Source organism: Puma concolor, chromosome D3, assembly GCF_028749965.1.
Source record: "Puma concolor isolate L17-30 chromosome D3, mPumCon1.1.hap2, whole genome shotgun sequence".
NCBI lineage: Eukaryota > Metazoa > Chordata > Mammalia > Carnivora > Felidae > Puma > Puma concolor.
The window spans coordinates 44699584-44720911 of NC_141678.1; the positions used below are offsets into that span (position 1 = coordinate 44699584).

The window sequence follows — 21328 nt, forward strand, 5'->3', positions numbered from 1 at the left end:
TGACTCTAGGATCATGACCTGAGCCAAACTCAAGTGTCAGATGCTCAACCGACTGAGCCACCTAGTTAAACATTATTTTTCTTTATTTGAAAAATTGTTTAACTACAGAGAATTGTACAATCCTTTGTGTACCCACCACTTACAACAGTTGGTATTGCTGAATTGGACCTATCAACGTGAGGAAAAAATTCTAAAGGATTCAATGCATTCATCCCACATCTGGCTGAGATGAGTCTTCTTGTTCTGATTGGGGTGGAGGATGGAGAGAGAGGTTATTTTTGGAGCATTTAGGAAAGAGCAGACTTGGATGGGACACAATGTAGTTTAGCAGGAAGGTACTGAGTACAGGAAAGGCAGAGTCTGAAGGTATGAGTCTGACAACTGAACTGTGTCCTAACCAGCCCTGCCCTATATGTTCCTCCTCCATCAGACCATAGGAAGGTCCTTACTCCCTTCTGAATGCCTCCTTCAGAAAACAGGGCTCAGGAGGGGAGAGAGCCTTACATCCCTCCCATCCCATTAGCCTCCATGAAAAGCAAAGGTGGTAAAGCTCAGTAGGAAACAAGAGCAGATTTCTCTAGATCTGAGCCTTTAATAAACCACCCACTATCTGATGTTGAGGTAGGAACCCTCTCGTTGAAAACTCCTTTTATCTCTAACCCCAGATTTTCAGGCTGATTTGACTTAAAGTCAGTGCTGAGAGGTAAAGACTTCCAACAAACAGCCTGAGTTCCTGCCCTGAGACCACTAATCAGTTTTATGACCTCAGGCCTGTCACCCCACTTTTCCAGAGGTGTGCTCATTTAAAAAATGAGCTTTTCAGGATTAGAGGATCTCTGAAGCAAAGCTGCTCAAAGTGCCAGGCCGGGATGAGATAAGTGCTGGTGTCAGAATGTAAAATAAGCACACTGCTTCTCTCACCAAGAGTATTGCTAGGAGGAAAAAAAAAATCGGCTCACTTCCGCAGTGTGTTTGGAACTGAAGGTGGTTTACATTCTGTCGCAGTCCCTTGTCTTGTCAGGGGCTGGTATCAGAACATTTGAGAAATGGAATTCATCCACAAAACTACACTTTGAGCAGAACCTGCTTTAAAGTATCTTCTAGCTTCTGCTCCCCGCCATTGGCTCTTCCTTACCTGCAGAGTGAGCTTTAACTTGAACTGGAAAGTGCCCAAAGGCTTTTTTCAAGCTTTATGAGACAAGATTCACATGCGATACAATTCACCTACTTAAAATGTAGGGGCTTCCTGACTGGTTGGCTGGAAGAGTGGAAGAGCGTGCAGCTCTTGACCTCAGGGTCATACATTCAAGCCCCACATTAGGTATAGAGATTACTTAAATAAACTAAATAAATAAATAGTACAATTCATGGGTTTTAGTATATTCAGAGCTGTTCAAATACCACCACAATTTCAGAACATGTTTATCACCCCAAAAAGAAACCCTCTACCATTAGCAGTCACCCTCCCTCCCCCAGCTCTAGGCAACCACTAATATACTGTGTCTCTACTGATTTGCCCATTCTTAATATTTTATATAAATGGGATATACAACATGTGATTTTGTGTGACAAGCTCCTTTCACTTTGCGTAATGTTCTCAAGGTTCATCCATGTTACAGCATGTATAAGTACTTCATTCTTTTTTCAATGCTGACCAATATCTAGTGATGTGGATATACCACATTTGCCTTACCCATTTGTCCAGCAATGGGCATCTGGGTTCTTTCTACATTTTGGTTAACATGAATAATGCTGCTATAAATATTCACGTACAAGTTACTATGTGAACATATATTTTCATTTCTCTTGGTTATATACATAGGAGTGGCATTGCTGCATCATATGGTAATTCTATGTTTAACTTTTTGAGAAAGTACCAGACTATTTTCCAAGGTGGCTGTTTTCCTATTGTGCCTAGAGACACAGAAGTCTGTATGACCCATAAAGCAAGAAATGGGGCCACTATATAGCTTTCAACAAACTCAATTTTGGCTTTGTAAATTATCATTCCTAAACTAAAATGGAAACATAATATTTCATAAAGTAATTACAAATACTAGGGAGTTTGTGGACAACTTGTATTCCTGGATTCTTATCCTTGAAAATCCATCTGCAGAGAGCAAGAAAAGGTACTATCTACTTCAGGGACTCCAAGAACCCTGCAGGAATATCTGAATCGCAATCTACTGAGACTAGGACTCTCTGTCTTCTATAGGTAGCAGCCCCAGGGAGGACAATGTGCAGGCTTGTCATTTCCTAGTGAGCAAGGCTTTTGCCTTTTCTAGAACCCTACAATGTGTAATTAGAAATGAGGACAACATGGTAGTGGAAAATTTCTTTCTCATTCTCCTCTGCAGGAGTCATAGTAATCCCTATGAATTCTAAGTATATCACCAACATATTTCGGCAAACTTTTCCTCTTGCATTTCTTCCACTCCTGGCAGAACTGCTTACTCTAAATTCCATTTCACCTTTGCTAGCTCTTTTGGGCTAATTTCAGTTAGAGACAGTGCCTGTTTGATCTTTGCTGATTCATCTTTTGTTCTTTTTTATGCGTATAGGAAGTTCTTACTTACTCTGGGTCTGAACTACATTAAATCCTTTCTGGAACAAGGTGAGGTGTAAGTATACACAGAGTTCCTCTAGTTTGAAACAGAAATTGCTCATAGATCTAAGGCAGAAATAAGGATTATCAAGGGATCTTATTTAGATCCCTTGATCTAAATAAAGCTAGCTCTAATAATCAATATTGGCATCTTGTTTTTGTGATCCATTAGGGTACAAAAGGTATATATTAAATTATAATTAATTTCCTCCTTAAATTTCTTTTTTTTTAATATTTAAATTTTTTTTAACATTTATTCATTTTTGAGAGTGAGACAGAGCACGAGTGGGGGAGGGGCAGAGAGAGTGGGAGACACAGAATCAGAAGCAGGCTCCAGGGTCTGAGCTGTCAGCACAGAGCCCTGACGCAGGGCTCGAACTCACAGATTGTGAGATCATGACCTGAGCTGAAGTCGGACACTTAACCAACTCAGGCACCCAGGCGCGCCCCTTAAATTTCTTTTTTTTTAAAGCAGTCGTTTTAAAGCATATAATTGTAGCTATATTTTGGTTATTTTAAATCTTTATTCTTTTTTTTAGTTTATTTACTTTGAGAGAGAGAGAGTGCACGTGCGCACGCGCAAGCGCTGAGGAGGGTCCTGGGGCTTGAACTCACAACCCTGATATCATGACCTGAGCCAAAATCTAGAGTAGCACATTTAACTGACTGAGTCACCCAGGCGCCCCTTTATTCTTTCTAAAATTAGATTACATTAGCCTTTGTGATACAAATATTTGCTGGAGGTACTATTTGATCAGAATTCAACCTAATATTCTGTATGAGACTCTAGAGACCAAGCTACTCTTACCCTCTCACTTAGAATTCTAAATTCTTTAAAATAAAATAAAAGTTTGATAAAATAAAATTTGAAAAATGTTTCTCTATATCCTATCCCTTTCTAAGAACTCAAGGTGTTTCTGGAGAGTTTTCAAAAAACCAATTAATGTTATGGCTAAAGGTTACTGGGTTGCTGCATTCTTTCAAAGTAAATTTCCAAATAACTTTAAATGGTAAGGATAGAAGTTTTTTCAAGTTTCTTGCTCTTCCTTTTCTCTCTTTCTTCCTATTTGTTGTGTTCTAAGATTCTATCCATACATCTCCTCCTCCTTTTGCTGTTCAAATTATCCTGAAGCAATCTCAACCACTATGAGCTCCAGCTTCCCTTCGTGCACTGGCAATCCCTTTCTTTCTGTAGGCTGTACATCTCTCCTGAGGTCCTGTCTAGTATATCCAACTGTTTACTAGAAATTTCCACCTGGATGATCTCAAAGCACCATAAACATCTGAAACTGAATTATTTTATTATTACACCAAAAATCTCATAAATTCCCGTTTCCCATTTCAGCAAACGTAAGAGTCTTTTACCGGCAGCCAAGCTAGAAATGTCAACCTTGACTCTCTTTTCTTTGCTTTCTGCAATTAATTAATATTATTCTTTCTGCCCCATGAATACCCTTCATTCTCATTCTCTCCTCTTCCTCCCTCCTATCTCTATTTTTAAACTCTAGGTAAATCTATAGTAACTGCTTTCCAACTGGCCTCCCAGCCTCCATACTCCTTCCCATCTCTTTTCTACACATTGCTGCTATGGTTCTCTCTCTGAAACATGGACATAATCAGATTATTTTATATGTCAATTATACCTCAATAAAGCTGGAAAAAATGTTAAATGTCAATGATTCAATACCAGGTTCCTTGGGATTCTACACATGACTCTTCAAAATCTGGCCCTCCCCCTCTAGAAGAATCCCTGCCACTTCTTAAATGAGAGGGAGCATAGCATAATATTCAAGAATATAAGCACACAGTCAGACTACATGGGTCTGAATCCTGGTTCTGAATTTCTTGGCTAGGCAAATTCTTAACCTATTTGTGTCTCACTTTCTTCATCTGGCAAATGGCAGTGATGATGGCGATGCTTACCCAAATCATTGTGTTGTTACTACTGCTGAACATTAAGCACAAAAAGACATAACTGATATATTTTAAGGACTCAATAAACATTTGATAAAATCATCATGATCATTATCCCTCCACCAGTAAGTACTTGCTGTTCCATGCTCTTAAATACTTTGCTCTTTATGCTGAAAAAGCTTCTCTATTCCCTCTTGGTTTAGTACTACAGCCTTCAAGATACAACTCAAACTTAACTCTGCTCTGATGTTCTCTCACCTCCCCCAAGCACTTAGTTACGTCTTCTCTGTACACTCTACAATTTTTATATGTCTTCTTACAATTACACTTAGCACTGTATTGCATATATTTTCAAGTATCTGAACTCTCTCCTGCAACTTAAGTGAAAGCTCCTAAGGGTTAAGGTTGCATCTAAAAACAAGTACATTCCTCACCTTATTGCCTTGTCCAGTATCTAATTTAACAGGCATACAACACAGCTTTGCTGAATGAACAGATCTTTGTTCCTCACTTTATGGGACCTAATGGACTTTACTTTGCAGTACATTATCTCATTAAGAGCCTCAGACCATGTCTTCCCCATTTTTGTACCCTGAAAACACCCAGAAGGATAGATACACAGCAGACAAGAGCGGCTCAAAAATGATTTTGTTGGTCCAGGACCACAGAGACAAATTCAAATCTTTCCCTTTAGAACATCTGTCATTTGTCCACAAGATTTCTAGTGGGCTGGACTAAGTGAGGAAATGTGAATCTTCACATCAAACTATTTACTATGAGGTGCTTGAGTAAGAATGTAAACATTTTATAATTTTAGTTTTTGAAGTCATATTGATCTTGATTCCCTCCAGGACCCAAGTCTTCGTAAAGCAAAGTGCAAGAGACCTTTTTTCCCCAAGTTCTCATAAAGTACTGACATTGGTGACATGATTATATTTATTTCCAGCATGACTTAATTATTTGTAGTCTTAATATCGTTCGCTATTAATGACTCAAAACACACACAAAAAAGGCTTCTTTCAGTTTTGGTAGAATTGTCTTTGACCTGTTGGAGTGGTAAGGGATTGACAGTTGAAAACCTTCAAAAAAATTTCAGTGAATATGAGTTCTCACTCCAACTCACAGGTTTAACATCAGATTGAATGATGATTTTCTAAGAGGTGGAAGAACCTCTAACAAAAACTTTAGGGGCTAGAGGGAAAAAGGGCTGATTAAATAAAAAGATTTAAATAATATTTCTTCTATGTGAACTTTGACTGGCAAACAGGCATATAACATACCATCAATCCATTTCATGACAAAAGTAAATTTCTAAGTGAAAAAAAAGCATCATTGTGCTGGTTAATTTGTTAATTTTTAACAGTTAATTTTTAAAGAAAATGTGTTTTCCATTAAAACTAATGTAAATACCTATTGATTTTAAAATATAGTAACTATAAAAGTTATAAAATATAACCTTAATTTCTATTAAAATAGAAATATATTATATATATTTTACTTATGATATAAGATCTGGATATACCTAGACCAAGGGGATTCCCCTGGTTGTATAATTATGAGTCTTGTAAATTTCATTTTTTTGTTGTTGTTGTTGATCTGTATTTTTCCACAATGAACTTGTATGCACAGTTATTTTAAATAAAAAAGAATGTGCTTTTCATTATGAACCTATAAATCATTCTTTTAAAAATTAAGCTGTTGTCATTAATTTAAGTTTACTTACCAAGAGATTCTCCCCTGCCACTCCTCTGTTGTTAAAAACCACACATCTAAAAACCAGGAAAGTAATGTTTATTATTTTTACACACAATTCTTGCTCACAATATAATACATATTAAAATAATCTCAGTGGCACTGTTTTAGGGTACTAAAAGATTTTTAAAAATCTGTTCCAAAGACATGAGAATGTTTGACAATTTTATTTAAATGCACTAAAATACACTCCACTTCTCTAAGTTCAATATGTGAGTTCAAATCAGAAAATTGTATATTGAAGTGATGTTAAATTTCCCTACCAAAAGCAGAAATTTTACAACTTCTTCCTATACCTATGTGTAGGTTTTCAACACATGTTATTAAAACAATTCTAGATACAAATCAAATTTAAATGATTTTGCCTCAAACTAAAAAAAAAAAAAAAAAAAAGTCCTCTACCTATTCTCTTTGTAACATTAATGAAGTATCTATTCCTATTCTAAGAAATAGCTAGTTAAAAAAAAAAAAGAAAAGAAAAGAAAGGCAGGAATAGTTATTTTTCCCTCAAGGCTCAGCAAACACAGAGACTGGAATTTTACCTGAGGTGAAAACATGACCACAGGTAGAGCTGCAAGGAACCTGGCACCTGAGCTGGTAGGAAGGGCCCCCACAACGCTACTGCTTGGTGTTCAGTGGACTTAGAGGAGGAAAGGCAAACTGTGTTTCCTATGATCTTGTTTGTCTCTCCCGGGTCAATGGTCATATGTTAAGGGTTTAGAGCAGTGTTGGCTCACTGTAAGTACACAAGGAAAGTTAGCTATTAGTAGCAATGGTAGTTGTAGTGCCGTGGTAGCTTTAAAAAGCCATTTTGTATTTAAAATGCTTAATTCTCATTTAACTTTAAGTCAACCATAACACCAGATATGTATTTTTTGCCATCCTCAAACAAAATCCTGACTCGGGTCTGCAAGGATTCTCTTTGAGTAAGTGAATCTATATTCATGTTGATTAAAATTCATTTTGGTGTTGTCTGTTTACTTATCCAATCAATCAAGGCCATTTAAGGTTCTAATTCCCTTCTTTCAGTGTGTTGCTGATCAGTGTATGGGTTAGGCCCAACTGAAAAAAAGGAAGTGTTTAAAATCTCAGAAATCTGACTTGAGATACAGTTGGATATATTACATTTTATTGACTAGTCAAAGAATGATCTTAAATATACTTTGAAAACATGCAGAAAAGTTGGAGTAGGATCAGTGTGGCCTTAATCTTTTCTCACTAGAAAGAATGGCAATGCAGACTGGACATAAGCAAAATTTAAGTTAGCCACATGCACTTACTTGCATAAGCACCTAGGTTACACAAGAATCAGGGCTAAAGTTAATTGTGATCTTGAACTTTGAAGCTCCTAGTCATCCAGAAAAGAACTACTTTTAGAAAGCAAGCACTAAATAAGGATAAAAATGGCTTCTCGGGCAAGATGTCATCATGTGACTGCCACTGAGAGAAGGGAATAGAACTGGTAAGGGCAAAGAAAATGATGATCTGCAAAATCATGAAAAAGCAGTGTATACATCTGGGATTTCCTTCCAAACTCAGACTGAGATATTTGTACTTTCCTTCAGGCAACTTTCAAAAGTGGATCACAGCTCTGGTATCTCTTGCTAGAGGAGGAAATGTACTGACCTCTCCATAGGACTTTGTTCCTGACAATGTTCAATAAGTAGCAGTCATCACTGTATATACTTCTAAGCCTTGGAAATTGGGCAGAAAGATAAGGAAGAATGAGGGAGCAAAGCAGCTACAGAGAAAGGCAGAATGATGGCTGCCATTCTGTCCTTTATCCCATTCCAGTTGGTGACAAGTAACCAGTTTTTTTCATCTAATCTCCTTTTCTGCCCTGACAGTTATCAGGGAACACTTTACACATGAAGCTAAAAGAGCTGGTTGTGAAACAACTACTATTCCTAAGACTTTGATAAGCTTCTGTTATCTTTGTAATGGCTCTTTCCAAATAATTTTTACAAATTCTCCCAAACAATCTTAAAGGTTATGCATATGAGGAAAATTGTTCTGTAAAACTTATTTTTCCTATGTATTTTAGCTATTTAAATGTTCTCTCAAAATAGGGAAAATATAAATAAATATCAAATAGAGAATGCATTTGGTATTAACCTTCTGTGACACTAAAACACATTAATTAGAAAAGTAGGTGAGTCTTCTTTAAAGAAGGTTAAATAAAGGGTAGAGAGCTACCTATAGCACAGGATTTCCCAACCTTTAGTGCTATGGACATTTTGGACCAAATAATAGGAGAAGTTGTCTAAAGCCCCCTTGATTGAAAACCACTGTTACAGTAAGATGGACCAGATAGCCTTGAATCTGCTCAAGCGCAGTGATCTTCCAGAATAAAGGGATTTTACCAGATCACCTTAAATATTTTCCAGTTCTAGGATTATGTAAGTCTCTAAGTATAAGAACAGAAATAATAGTTGGAGGGTGGAGTAGGAGGAACATTCAAGATTACTATGCTGATTTCAGATAATAATAACAGATAAACATTATTATTTATTATACGCCAGGTACTTTACAAAAATATTAATATTGGAATGATTCATTCACTCAAAAATTTATTAAATAGACCATTTACTGAACTAAAGATTGAGTTAGAACTTATAGGAGAAAAGTCAAATATAAATATAAGGTTCCTAGCCTCAAAGAGAGGTATACTCTAGTTAGGTTGAAAAGAAATACATCATGTTTTCAGTTGAGTGACTACAATAAAAGTGATAACATAAGGCAGTATACAGTTCAATATCCAATGAATGGTGTAGATAATAAAGCTTTGTGAGATCAGGTTGGACAAAATTGATCAGGAAAGAATTCATGGAAAAGACCTATAAATAGTATGATGAAACTTGGAAAATGATAAAGATTTCAGAAGAAGGAAAGTATGAGATATAATATGGGTTGGAGGGGGCAGGGGGAGCAAAGATATAAGGTAGAAATGTATGAAATTTTCTAAGGGATGAGAAAATATATCATCTTATCAGAAACATGGCTATTTAGAGTATAACGATAGAAAGTAAGGATGGAAAAAATAGGTTAAGACCAAAATAGGTATAGAGTTCTGAATACCAGTTAAAGAAAAGATGACAAGAAGGTTCTGCTTCCAAACATGTCAGAGTAGATCCTATTAGGCCAATCCTTCCAAAGAATAATATCTATGAAGTCTTGATAAATTATAAAGGCAATGGAAAACAACCAAAGCAGGTAGAAACTAAATGAGAGTTGACACTTGTAAGAAAAAAATGGCATTGGATGAGTTTCTTTTTCTTTTCTTTTCTTTTTTTTTTAACAGCTTTTTGCCCAAGGGGATGCACCAGTTTCTATTATTCAATGATGGATGAAAGTCAGATAGAAATGCTATTTCATGGGCTTGAGAAACCAGAAAACAGACTTTGGTGCAACTATAGCAGTTAGAAAATGAGGAGAAAGTCTCACAAAAGAGGGAGAGTCCTAAATTCTGGGTAAAAACTGGGTCCAAAGCTCTGCTAAGCCTTTATACATATGTGAGACTCCAAGCAATCAAATTAAGGCTAGAAAACCGAACAGAGATTTCAGCTGCTTCTACCATAGAGGAGACAGTTTGAAGTTTGAGTTGAGACAAATTGTCTGCCTGATAAGACAAACAAACAAACAAACAAACAAACAAAAATCAGTACTATTTGGAAAAATATAACAGAATCCAGAGTCTCTACAATGGATTATTCAAACTGTCTACAACACAAGCCAAAATTACTAGATCAGGAAGCAAACAAGAAAACATGGCCAATACTCAAGAGATAAGATAATCAATGTAACTGACCCTGAGATGGTGCACATGTTAGAATCAGTAGATGTGATTTAAAGCAGCTATTATAACTATGCTTAAGGACATAAAAGGAAAATAAGCTTGTAATGAATAAAAAAAAAAAATAGGAAATCTCAGCAGAGAAATAAAACCTATTAAAAATGGAAATTCTAGGTCAGAAAAATATAGTATATGAAATAACAAATTCACTTGATTTGTAAATTACAGTTCTAACATAAAGATGAAAGAGAAATAAAGATTCAAAAAAATGAATAGAACATTGGTGATTTGTGGTACATTATCAAAAGATCTAACACACATGTATGTAACTGTGGCTCCAGAAGAAGATGAGAGAGAGAATGGGGCAGAAAAATATTTGAAGAAATAATGGCCAAGCTTTTTCCAAGTTTGATAATAAGACAAAAAACACAGAGTCTCAAAAAAAGAAAGAGAAATGCTAGGAAAATAAAGGAACAACAAACAACAAAAAACCAGAAAGCAAAGACTATAATGGTAAACCTATATCCACCATATCAATAATTACATTAAATGTAAATGGACTAAAATTCCTATTAAAATCAAGAAATTATCAGACTGGACAAAAAAGGCGAGGCCCAACTATATGCTATCTACAAGCAATATACTTTAAATAAAAAGATACAGATACTTTGAAAGTTGAAGTTTGAAAAAAAATGTACATGGTAAGTTTAAGAAGTCTAGTGTAGCTACAGTAATATCAGATAGATATCACAACTAGAGATAAAGAAAGACATTTCATAATGGTGAAAGAATTAATTCATAGGAAGACTAACAACCATAAATATATCTATGACTAATAACACAGCTTCCAAATACATGAAGCAAAAATGACAATTAAATGGGAGAAATAGAAAATCCATAATCATAGTTGATTTCAACATCCTTCTATCAATCAAAAAAAAGTTAGGAAAGATATAAAGAATCTGAATCACACTATCAACTATCTTAACCTAATTTACATTTATACAGCATTATATCCAATAGCATAATACACATTATTTATTTAAAAAAAATTTTTTTTTAATGTTTATTATTGAGAGACAGAGAGACACAGAGCATGAGCAGGGGAGGGGCAGAGAGAGAGGGAGACACAGAATCGGAAGCAGGCTCCAGGCTCTAAGCTGTCAGCACAGAGCCTGACGCGGGGCTCGAACTCACAAACTGCGAGATCGTGACCTGAGCCGAAGTCGGTCGCTTAACCAACTGAGCCACCCAGGCACCCCAATACATGTTATTTTTAAAAAATGGTAACACTTAAACATTTCTGACCTCACTACTGTCATAAAGATATTAGAATAGATGAATGTAACTCATGTATCTTTTTCTAGAATGTAAAGCATCAGAAATCAAACACGATAATTAACAGGAATATATTGACTGTATTACATATTCAACTCCTGATTACCACATAGTAATGGAGAATAGTGAAACTTAATCCATAATTCAAGAACCCCATTCTCTTGTTTCAACTCTTTCCCTATAAAATCTATTCCCTGAGTAGGAAACATGATATGTTTGCCTGTCATGTCTTGAATTTCTCTGATGAAATGAAGACTTATGATATTATAGGTCTACATTATCCTGATAGGCAATAATCATGGGGTTTGAGGAGCTATTTTCCCAAGCCAAGAGCCATCTGAGTAAAGGAGAATTTTGAAGAATGAGCAATATTTCAAAGAGCCTAAAAAACAATCATACATTTCTCTGTAACAAGGCTGTACAGTTGAAGCTTAACCTTGTCACACACTAACTGTCAAACTTTGGTGAAATTATGAACACTGTAGTTTTGTTTTTGGTTGGTAAAATGAGTATGATAATACAGCTCTTGGAATTAGGTACATGTTAAGTAAGATAACCTAAGTATAGCACCTGGTATGGGGCCTATCATGTGGCAGGCACTCAACAAAGCTAAATTTAATTAATAGTAAACCAAAATCGCAATTCTGGTTATCTCTTGCTGGTCATAAGCTCTGAGTGGTCCTATGAATTAAAAAAAAAAAGTTCATAATTAGTGCAATTCACTTTTTAGTTATAATATTTCAAAACCAGTAGCCACAAGAGGAAAAAAGAGTCAAAGTTATCCTTCATGTGAGGCCACTGAAAACCTTATACAACTAGCATTAAGTTTTCTTTTATAATATTTTATTGGAATCTTCTCCACTGCCCCGCCCCCAGCTCTCCCGTCTTCCCTAACATTTACTCAGTTGCTTTTGATGTTCTCAGATTTTATCTTACTCATTTGAATTCTAGCTGGGTTTCTTTGGTATTTCTGTAGATTCTGTCAACTAAAGAACTATTTAATAATAAAAGTGTTCTACATTAATAGTATGAACTTATAGGAATCATTCCAGTGTCACAGATCACTGCTGGCAGCTTTATGACCCAAACTGGAGTCAGAAACATGTATGTGTAGGGGTTGTGGGAGGGTGGATGGGCTAAATGGGTAAGGGGCATTAAGGAATCTACTCCTGAAACATTATTGCACCATATGCTAACCAACTTGGATGTAAATTAAAAAAAAAAAAAAAAGAAAGAAACATGTATGCGTTCCAAGATATAGATTCCAGTGGCCACTCCACCTTAGCTAGGCATTACCCTCTCCCTGCACCACTCACTGTCTGGCCAGGCACACTGCTGTCTCAGGTTCTCCTGGGATGGTTTCTTGCCTGGTAATAGGGCCCAGGCAGTAAGTACCTCATTTCTACCTAACCAGACTAAAAGAGTATGACTCTTCCCTACACCAAAGACATAATTCACTCCTTTAAAGAAAAAAAGCTAATATTTTAAAAAAAATACTTCTTTAAAAAAAAGCTACTACTTTTTAAAATGTTCACTGGGGAAAAACCTTCACATATATACATGTAATCCTGGCAATCCTATGAGGTATAGTTATCTTTATGGATGAGAAAACTGAGGTACAGAGTTATTGAGTAATTTGGCCGTGGATACACAGGAAGTGTTTGACAGAACTGGGACTTGAATCCAAGCAGACCTGACTCAATAATCCACTTAACCACCCCACTCAGAGGCCCTGGGCTACCTAAGCTAGTAACATTAAAGTCTCTTTTTCCAAAGACGAGCGCGAGTGCTCTGAACACAGAGTACCCTTTGAGTGCATGCCAGCTCGGATAAAAAAATAAAGTAAAATAAAGCTTTATCCCCAAAACTTTGTGAATCATTGTATAATGGAATATCTAACAATTAGTTCCCTAGGGAATGAGACTCCTTGTCAGTATCCACTATAACTTTTTCTATAAATACCATTAAATAAGCTAAGCTCTTCACCCAGTGCTTTCTATTATGCATGATTTCATCTAGCCAGTCTCATGAATAATCAGTTAACTGAACTCATTTTCAAAACTTTAAAAGCCAAATTGTTTTAACAACAGCAAAAACTTACAAAAATATGTTTAGATAAAAACATTCTGGAGTTAATTTAAAATGACTTCTTACCTAAGGTACTGCTTTTACACTGGGGAGTAGTCAGAACTTGCCCTTTTGTTCCATGCCTCATTTTCCTTAGTTCAGCCTCCCCTTCCTTCCTCCCTCAGGAAGAGTCAGTAGATGACCTGCAAGTGCCCTTCTGATACTGCAGGAAAATCTAAGTGTCACCTAAAGCTTAGTTATCTACTGGTGATACTTGACCTAAATCAAAATGCACAGATCCAAACTCCAAACTAGAAAGCAAAGGAACATGTAGAAACTAGTCAAATTTTAACGCTTTTAAATCATCTCCCACTTCAAGTTCCTCTCAAAACTATAAATGATGGACAATGGCATCCTTGCTACCAATAGGTGGCCCTGCATTGAAAGATCTTAATCCTGTTAAACCACATTAAAATGTCAGTGGTTTCTGTAAGTAGTTTGAAAAATGTAGCAAGAAAAACAAAAAGAAGATAGTAATAAAAAATGCAGTAAGAAAGAAATTTCTCAAAACAAACACCCACAATCTTGAAAAATCCCTCTATTAATCCTTCTGCTCTTTTCCAAATCCTCTCCTGTTTCCCTCCTTCGTCTGTCAAACTTAAAAGATATGTGATCCACCCCACTCTTTTCTCCTGAGGTCTTCTTAGCCCTCAGCAGTTGGACTTCCTTCCTCATTGCTCTGCTGAATCTTCTCCAGTAGTGCTTTATCTGTCCTCATTCTCCTTGCTCTTTTGTTCGCCTCTGGCACTTCTGACCTGTTCCTTCCCTGCTTAAAATGTCTTACTTGGTGTCTGATATTCCAGAGTCCTCACACTTGCAACACTGACCACTAAGTGCTAGAGACTGCCAGTTATCTCCCAGTATCCATGCTCCTCTTCTTCCTCAGTCACAGAATCTCCTAGTGTCACTTGAGTATATGACTGCTCAAAATAACGATTTCACTTCGAGCCTCCCTTGTGGCTGAGGAAGAGCAGGTCCATATGATACAAGCAAGAGTGGTGTGCACAATTGCTGGAAAGCATCCTTAAAGGAAGATGGTGCATTCTCTAGTCTTTTTTCTCCTTCTCGTATGTTGGGGTACAGTTGTGATGGCTGGAGCTAGAGCAGCCATAGGTTATGAAGCAATACTTCCTGATACAGGCTATAGAGCCCTGGTCTACCTTCTCAGAGAGAGAGAGAAATAAACTTCTCATGAGAGAGAAATAAACTTGTATCTTTTTAAAGTCACTGTTATTTTGAGTTTTCTTTTACTTGTAGTCAATCCTGGTTCTCGTTAATGCATTTCTTCCCAACTACTGCATACATACTCCTTATCGCTTCAGCTAGACTGTATGCTCTTTGGGAATATAGGTTCTGATAAAAATACTTAATGACTGACCTAGATTTCAATGGACTTATTATGATATAATTCTGGATGGGCCACTCTTTTTAATACTAGTTGGGGGTGGAACAAAATAGTAGATGAAGGCTCTCAATAAAAGAGGCCAAAGTAAAAGATGATTTAGATGTTCTCAGAGTTACTGTTTTACTCCCTCTTTTTAGTAGTCGTGCTAAAAATTAATTCAGACAATGGGAAAAAGACTTAAGAAAACAGATATTATTCAGGTACATAAAATAATATCAATTAGGCTGTGTTACCAAATAGAGGTTTTTTAAAAAACAAACCTTGAGTGAACGAATGGGATTTCTAACTACTTTATCAATCATAGAGGTGTAACTTTTTCTCCAGTCCTCTGATTTCTATGAGAGAAGCTTCTCTAAACACACTCCTGGCTTCCTGGCCTCGCTTACTTTACTCATTCTCCAGGAGATGGAGGGCTTATCTGATTGATAAAATTTGAAAGAATGACTAGGGCTATCTGGCTCAGCAATTCTCTTCTCCCTCTCAAGGACAAGTTTATCCAAGGAATACATACTGCATTTGGCCCATGAAGATGAACAGGCAGGTAGACTATGTATTCCCCTTTCAATTCAATTTGACTTCTTAGTTAGTAAAGCCTTTGCTCACAGTGATCTTAAATGAACTTTAGCTTAGTTCCTATCCCATCCATTCTTAATTCTGAATTGGTGAAACCTAAAAGTTCTGTGTCTTTGTCAGTTTTCAGGCACAGGAAAAAAAATTTTTTTTTAATTTTTTTTAACATTTATTTATTTTTGAGAGACAGAGAGAGACAGAGCATGAGCGGGGGGAGGGGCAGAGAGAGAGAAGGAGACAGTATCTGAAGCAGGCTGCAGGCTCTGTCAGCATAGAGCCTGATGCATGGCTCAAACCCACAAACTGTGAGATCATGACCTGAGCCGAAGTCGGATGCTCAACTGACTGAGCCACCCAGGCGCCCCAAAAACAAAATTTTTAACAGCAATAGCAAACCCTTATGTTTCACTTATCAATACACCAGGAGTTAAGTTCTCCCTAATGTTTAAATCATATCTCAGCAGTGAAGCAATAACAGTTCCCTGGCTACCTGACAAAATTCATGAGTCTCCCTACAAATTCAACCTTTCCACAGGATAGTAACTGGGGCCTGAAGGCAAATATACCCCCACCGTATTGGGGTGTTCATACTGCCTATGAAATTCTATTGTGTAAGACACATAATGACACAATCCAAGCATTCCTGTAAGGAAACTAGGTGTTTATATTTCCCAAGAGGTAGGTTTGCTTGTACTTGTTCTTTAAATTATAAAGTGTTCTAGTCTGATTAGGGAAACATTATGAAAGACCACTTTGGCTCAGGTCACTAAACCAAGTACTTTATACATTCTAATTCATTTAAACTCTCTGTAGTAAGTGAGAAGCTGTAATTGGGGAAGTTAAAAATTAATTGCAAAGGTCTCTCAGTAAGTGGAAGTTCCAACACTTGAACCTAGGCCCAGCTCCAAAGACCCTGCACACACCACTATATTATACAGTCTCAAAGGACTCAATGCAAGCCTTATGGCAAAGTTCCAGATCTTTTCTTTTACTTCATTGGTCCTTGGCACTACCTTGCTATCTGTGGTATGATGCAAAAATATTTTGTAGGCCTTCCTATCAAGAGGTGGAGTTTATTTCTCTACCCTTTGACTCTGGGCTGACACACAAGACTTGCTTTAACTGGAATGTGGCAGAAGCAACATCAGGAGAGTTCTTAGCCTGAGTGTCAATAAGCCTTGCAGCTTTTGCTTTTGTACTCTTGGAACCCTCTGCCACCAAATGAACAAACTCAGAGCCTGATGGTGAATGAGAGGCCACATGGCGCTGAGATGAGTCATCCCTGCTGAGGGCCCCCATGCAGGGAGTTGTCCCGGCTGCTGACCTCAAATGCACAAATGATCCCAGCCAAGACCAGAACCACCTAGCTTTGCCCAGCCCAAATTCTTGGGCCACAGAATTGTGAGCAGAATGGTGGTAGATTTTAGCTACTAAGTTTTGGGATAGTTTGTTATACAGCAAAAGCTAACTGATACATCTTCTCAGCCACCCCTCCTAATTAAAAACAAATGGAGATAGGCCCAAAGGCCACTGAAAAGTTTACTGACCACTGCTTATTCATATACTCTGCTATTTTCAAGTCCAGTCTAATTCACTGTTAGAGTTCCCTAAACCCAAATAAGCTGGGTCTTCAAGCAGCTGACAATGACCTGGTCTATCTTTCTCTTCTCTTAGGCTCCTTGTGGCAAGGTCAACTTCTCACAACTCTTTATATCTAGCACAAAACCTTCCTTTTATCATAGATTCACAATAAAATGTCCAAATCAGTAGAAGAGATATTAACCCTTAGGGGAGTTAGAACTTTGAAGCTTTGAAGCACAGTGTAATGATAGTCATAGTCATAAAATTTAGCAACTTTTGCAAGGGGTGGAAAAAAGCCTTGTGGACTGGCAACTCCAGGGCTTATGAGATTTAGTCCTTGAGTTTCAACTACATTGTTTTTAAAAGCACTTCCTAAGTCTTGAGAGACAGCTCAGGCCAAGTACAGAATCAGCAATTTAAATATGCACAGAAGGCTTTATGATCTATACTTTTTAAGCATGACTAAGTTTTAGCAAAAAATTGGAATCAAGCCTCACACTTAACTGGATGGTGCTAAACATGGAATAATGATGAATTCCTGGTATTAGTGCAAGTTTCACTGGAACAATAATTCTAGAACACCTATCAAAACGTCTGAGAGATTGTCATTTCATGGACAAAATAGGCTTTATCTGTAAAAGATCAGACTTAACTTGTGAAAATTGAATTAGCTCTTATGGCATTTCCCCATTTATACAAAAATGTTTTTATTAATATAAACTCCACATCAATTTTTCACACAGAGTGTTTCAAGTTTAACAAAGGACACAACTCTACTTTAAATGCACCTCAGAGTGTTCCATTACCATAACTACTATCAGCTTAAAAAGGCGACACAAAAAAGCAGTACTTTTCACAATGATTCTGCTTTAAGATATTAAAGCTGAACCTGAAACTTAAGGTTGGTTGCTAAGTCACTTGCAAAAAATTAAATTGTATTTGGTGACTGAGTTGAAAAATGGCTACTCAAAAATGCTGTGGCATCCTCAACTGGACATTAGTCATGTGCACCTACAAACTCAGATGGACAGAAGAGGCATAGATCATCTTTGGAAAAAGAAAGATCACCTACAAGCCGATTTTGGGTATTTTTTACATTTGGGATCTAAGCCAATGAGATAAGATTAGTAGATTCAGGGCTCAAATATGGAATGAAACATGAGGGTCACCATCTACTTTCTCAGTGGTTTGTAATGGCTATTTTCCATAGCACTCCCTTCAGTGGGCCTACTGCTCCTCAGACCTGGGTCCTATGTCAATTCCTAGATGATACTAATTTCATTCATTCATTCAACCAAAATCTGCTGAGTGCCTACTATGCGAAATGCTATTTCCTGTGAGATGATTGTTATGCATCTTCCTGGAAAAAAAAAAAAGGCAAAAGAGGAAGCAGAGAAAAATAATAATCTAGGGAAACGCTTAATCCATGCAAGAAATAACAAGTTTTTCTGAAACAAACATGTAGATAGATTTGTGCTTCATTTAGAATGAATTAAGTAAAAAATGGAATAAATCTTTTACTGGTACCTGTATCCCAATTCTTCACTAAGATGGATCATATGAAGGATATATGATTCCTTGCTTGTTCCAGTGAGGCCGGGCAACAGTAAGATAGTAGGCCTGGTGGTGGCATCCCTATAACACTTACTGTTACAATTATCAAACCAGTCCAGTGAAATCTGTCCTCCATCTGCAGTTTTAATAAGTTCACTAGAAGAAATAGAGGACATACTCATTAAATGTTTCAAGTCATGCTTTAATATTAGTGTCTTTTTTTTTTAATGTTTATTTTTGAGAGAGTGAGAAAGAGAGAAACAGCATGAGCAGGGGAGGGGCAGAGAGAGAAGGAGACACAGAAATCCGAAGCAGGCTCCAGGCTCCAAGCTGTCAGCACAGAGTCTGACATGGGGCTCAAACTCACAAACCGTGAGATCATGACCTGAGCTGAAGTTGGATGCTTAACCAACTGAACCACCCAGGTGCCCCAATATTAGTGTCTTAATTTTATAAATATATGACATGATTTGGTCATCTGAAGTTTTTTTTCAGCATTCACTAACACACACACTTATATCCCTTTGTCTTATTACAAGAATGATATGACATTAGTACCATAAAGTATTTCCAGCAATATCACAAAAAGGTAGCATATAAAAATGAACTGCTAAATACTTCAAATATTTATCTTAATCATTTCCTCATTACTCTAAAATACCCAGCATTTAACCCCTATTTGATTGAGGTCACCCAAATAATTCAGTAGGGAATTATGAATAAGTAAAATACTGATCTGATCGCTGCCCTGGTCCTTTGACTTAACAATGCAGTCTCCCACAGAGTATATTATAAAATTTGTTTCTTAAATATTTTAAAGTATTTCTCACATAGTATGCATGAACTTAAAGATTTTTCTCAAATAAATAGTGCCAGTTCCAGGCAACAAAAGGAACTCCAGAAGGACTAGATGACTCAGGGAAATTAATATTAGGCATCATCTAAATCTCCGGGTTACTGATAAATTCTGGACCATATCTTTAACACCTCAAGGACATTATCATCAAGAACCCATTTGCTTATTAATATGAAGTCCTTTTACAGGAGTCCATCATTAATTAGGATTTGGCAACATCCAAATTAATTGGCATCCTTCTCGACCCCATCCCCACTCCTAGCATCAATGAATTGGTGCATATCATCAAAGGATCTAGGTCCTTAGGGACAGACGCATGCCAAACTAGAAAAGAGTAACTCAAAAACACTTCTCTAGAAATAAACCATTTACATCAAGGCACACACAAAAACAATGGTGAACGGCAATACCTGAATATTTTCCTGCAGCTGTGTGTGTGTGGCGGGGAGCACACCTTCCACTTTCGTTCCCCCTTTCTTTTCTATATGTTTACTAACGAGAGGTTAACCAAGAACGGGGAGTATGCAGGAAAAACCCGGTGGTTTTGCAGAAATGACTGAAAAATGGAAATATACTTACTTCCTGTACTGCACCGGGGGTTTGGAAGTGATGAAAGGTCTCAGGAGTGTCTGTCCTCGACTCTCCCAGCACCAGACCGTGGGGTAGTACGTTTCTGTCACCACGGGACAGTGGTCCTGAAGGAAGCGGTTGAAACTCTCACCCCCCGTCACTAACTGGGGCTTCTGTGGGGAAAGCCGGTGTTATAGTGAAGGGTCTAGAACAAAGTTTCTGCCAACCGTAAACCAGAAATGAGCAGACCCGTCCCTCGCCCGCACGTTCCCTCCGATTACATCTTCTTCTAGAAGCCTGACAAAAATAATTCGCAGTCACAACGGACTTAAAGGGAGGTTTACCAAACTCTTGAAGGGGAAGGCGAGAGCTGAGATAAGGGAGTCGTTGTCAGAAGTGCTACAGCATTGCCAGCCCCGCGAATGGTGACAGGGCAGCCCCGCCGCGCCTAGGTCAGCCGGGTCCTGGCTGCAGTCCGAGGACCCCGGCCGAACCCACAACACGCCGACAAGGGCTGGCCCGCTTTCCCGCGCGCGCTCAAAGGGCGTCCATCAGATATCGGGGAAAGGACGACAACTCAAGCAGCACTCTCGCCTCCAGGACGACCCCAGCCACCCGTCGCTCCAGCGGCAGCTCCAGCTTCACCAGCTGCTGTCCCTCCCAGCAGAGCTGCCCGAGGCCCTGCGCCCCGGCGCCCGCGCCAACCCCCGGCTCACCTTGGCAATGCTGCTCAGGTAATAGAAGGCGTAAGCGACACTGAAGCCCAGGATCAGGGATAAGCCCACACCCGAGCCGAAGAACCCAACCCGGACTTGGTGCTCCAAGTAGAGAGAGAGCTCCCGGGACAGCATCCGCAGGTCCATAGCTAAGCGCTGCATGGCCCTGTGGCGGGAGGCCAACCAGCCGGCGAGCCAGCGAAAGCGGCGCGGGGCTGCGGCGGACCCTCGACCAGAGCGTCTCTTACCGGGCAGAGAGCGGCTTCCGCGAGCGGGCGCGGCCGAGCGGCCCCGGGAGGCGTAACACAGCTGCCAGACGCCGCCGGCTCCGCCCCGGCTTCCCTGGAACCGCCCCCTCCGCCAGCCACTCAGGAATCTTCCAGAGGCGCGGTACCAAGCGCGGCCCCCGTGCGGTGGCGGACCCGGTCTCCAGGTCTGGTCCAGGCATTCCGGGCGACACCCTCCCCTGCTTCCCCCTCCCCTCCCCCCGCCCCAAGGGTGGGGAGCAAGGAAGCATCGGCTTTGGAGAAGGAAATGGGCCTGGCAG

At 38.5% G+C, this 21328-nt stretch overlaps 1 protein-coding gene across 3 annotated transcripts in view; it reads right to left on the reverse strand.

Annotated features, from left to right (window-relative positions):
• ABHD3 (abhydrolase domain containing 3, phospholipase) overlaps positions 1–21070 on the reverse strand; it is a 39154-nt gene extending 18084 nt beyond the window's left edge. Inside the window, exons 1-4 of one of the 3 annotated variants that reach the window (XM_086682599.1) lie at positions 20782–21070; positions 20075–20238; positions 18613–18795; positions 6243–6288 (exon numbers count right to left, since the gene is read on the reverse strand). In XM_086682599.1, the coding sequence (XP_086538725.1) occupies positions 6243–6288; positions 18613–18795; positions 20075–20238; positions 20782–20943 (555 nt within the window). In that variant the 5' untranslated portion in view covers positions 20944–21070. The remainder of the gene's footprint in view (positions 1–6242; positions 6289–18612; positions 18796–20074; positions 20239–20781) is intronic. The other 2 variants (XM_025931305.2, XM_086682598.1) reach the window with 2 other exon arrangements.
• Between the last annotated feature and the right edge of the window lie 258 nt (positions 21071–21328).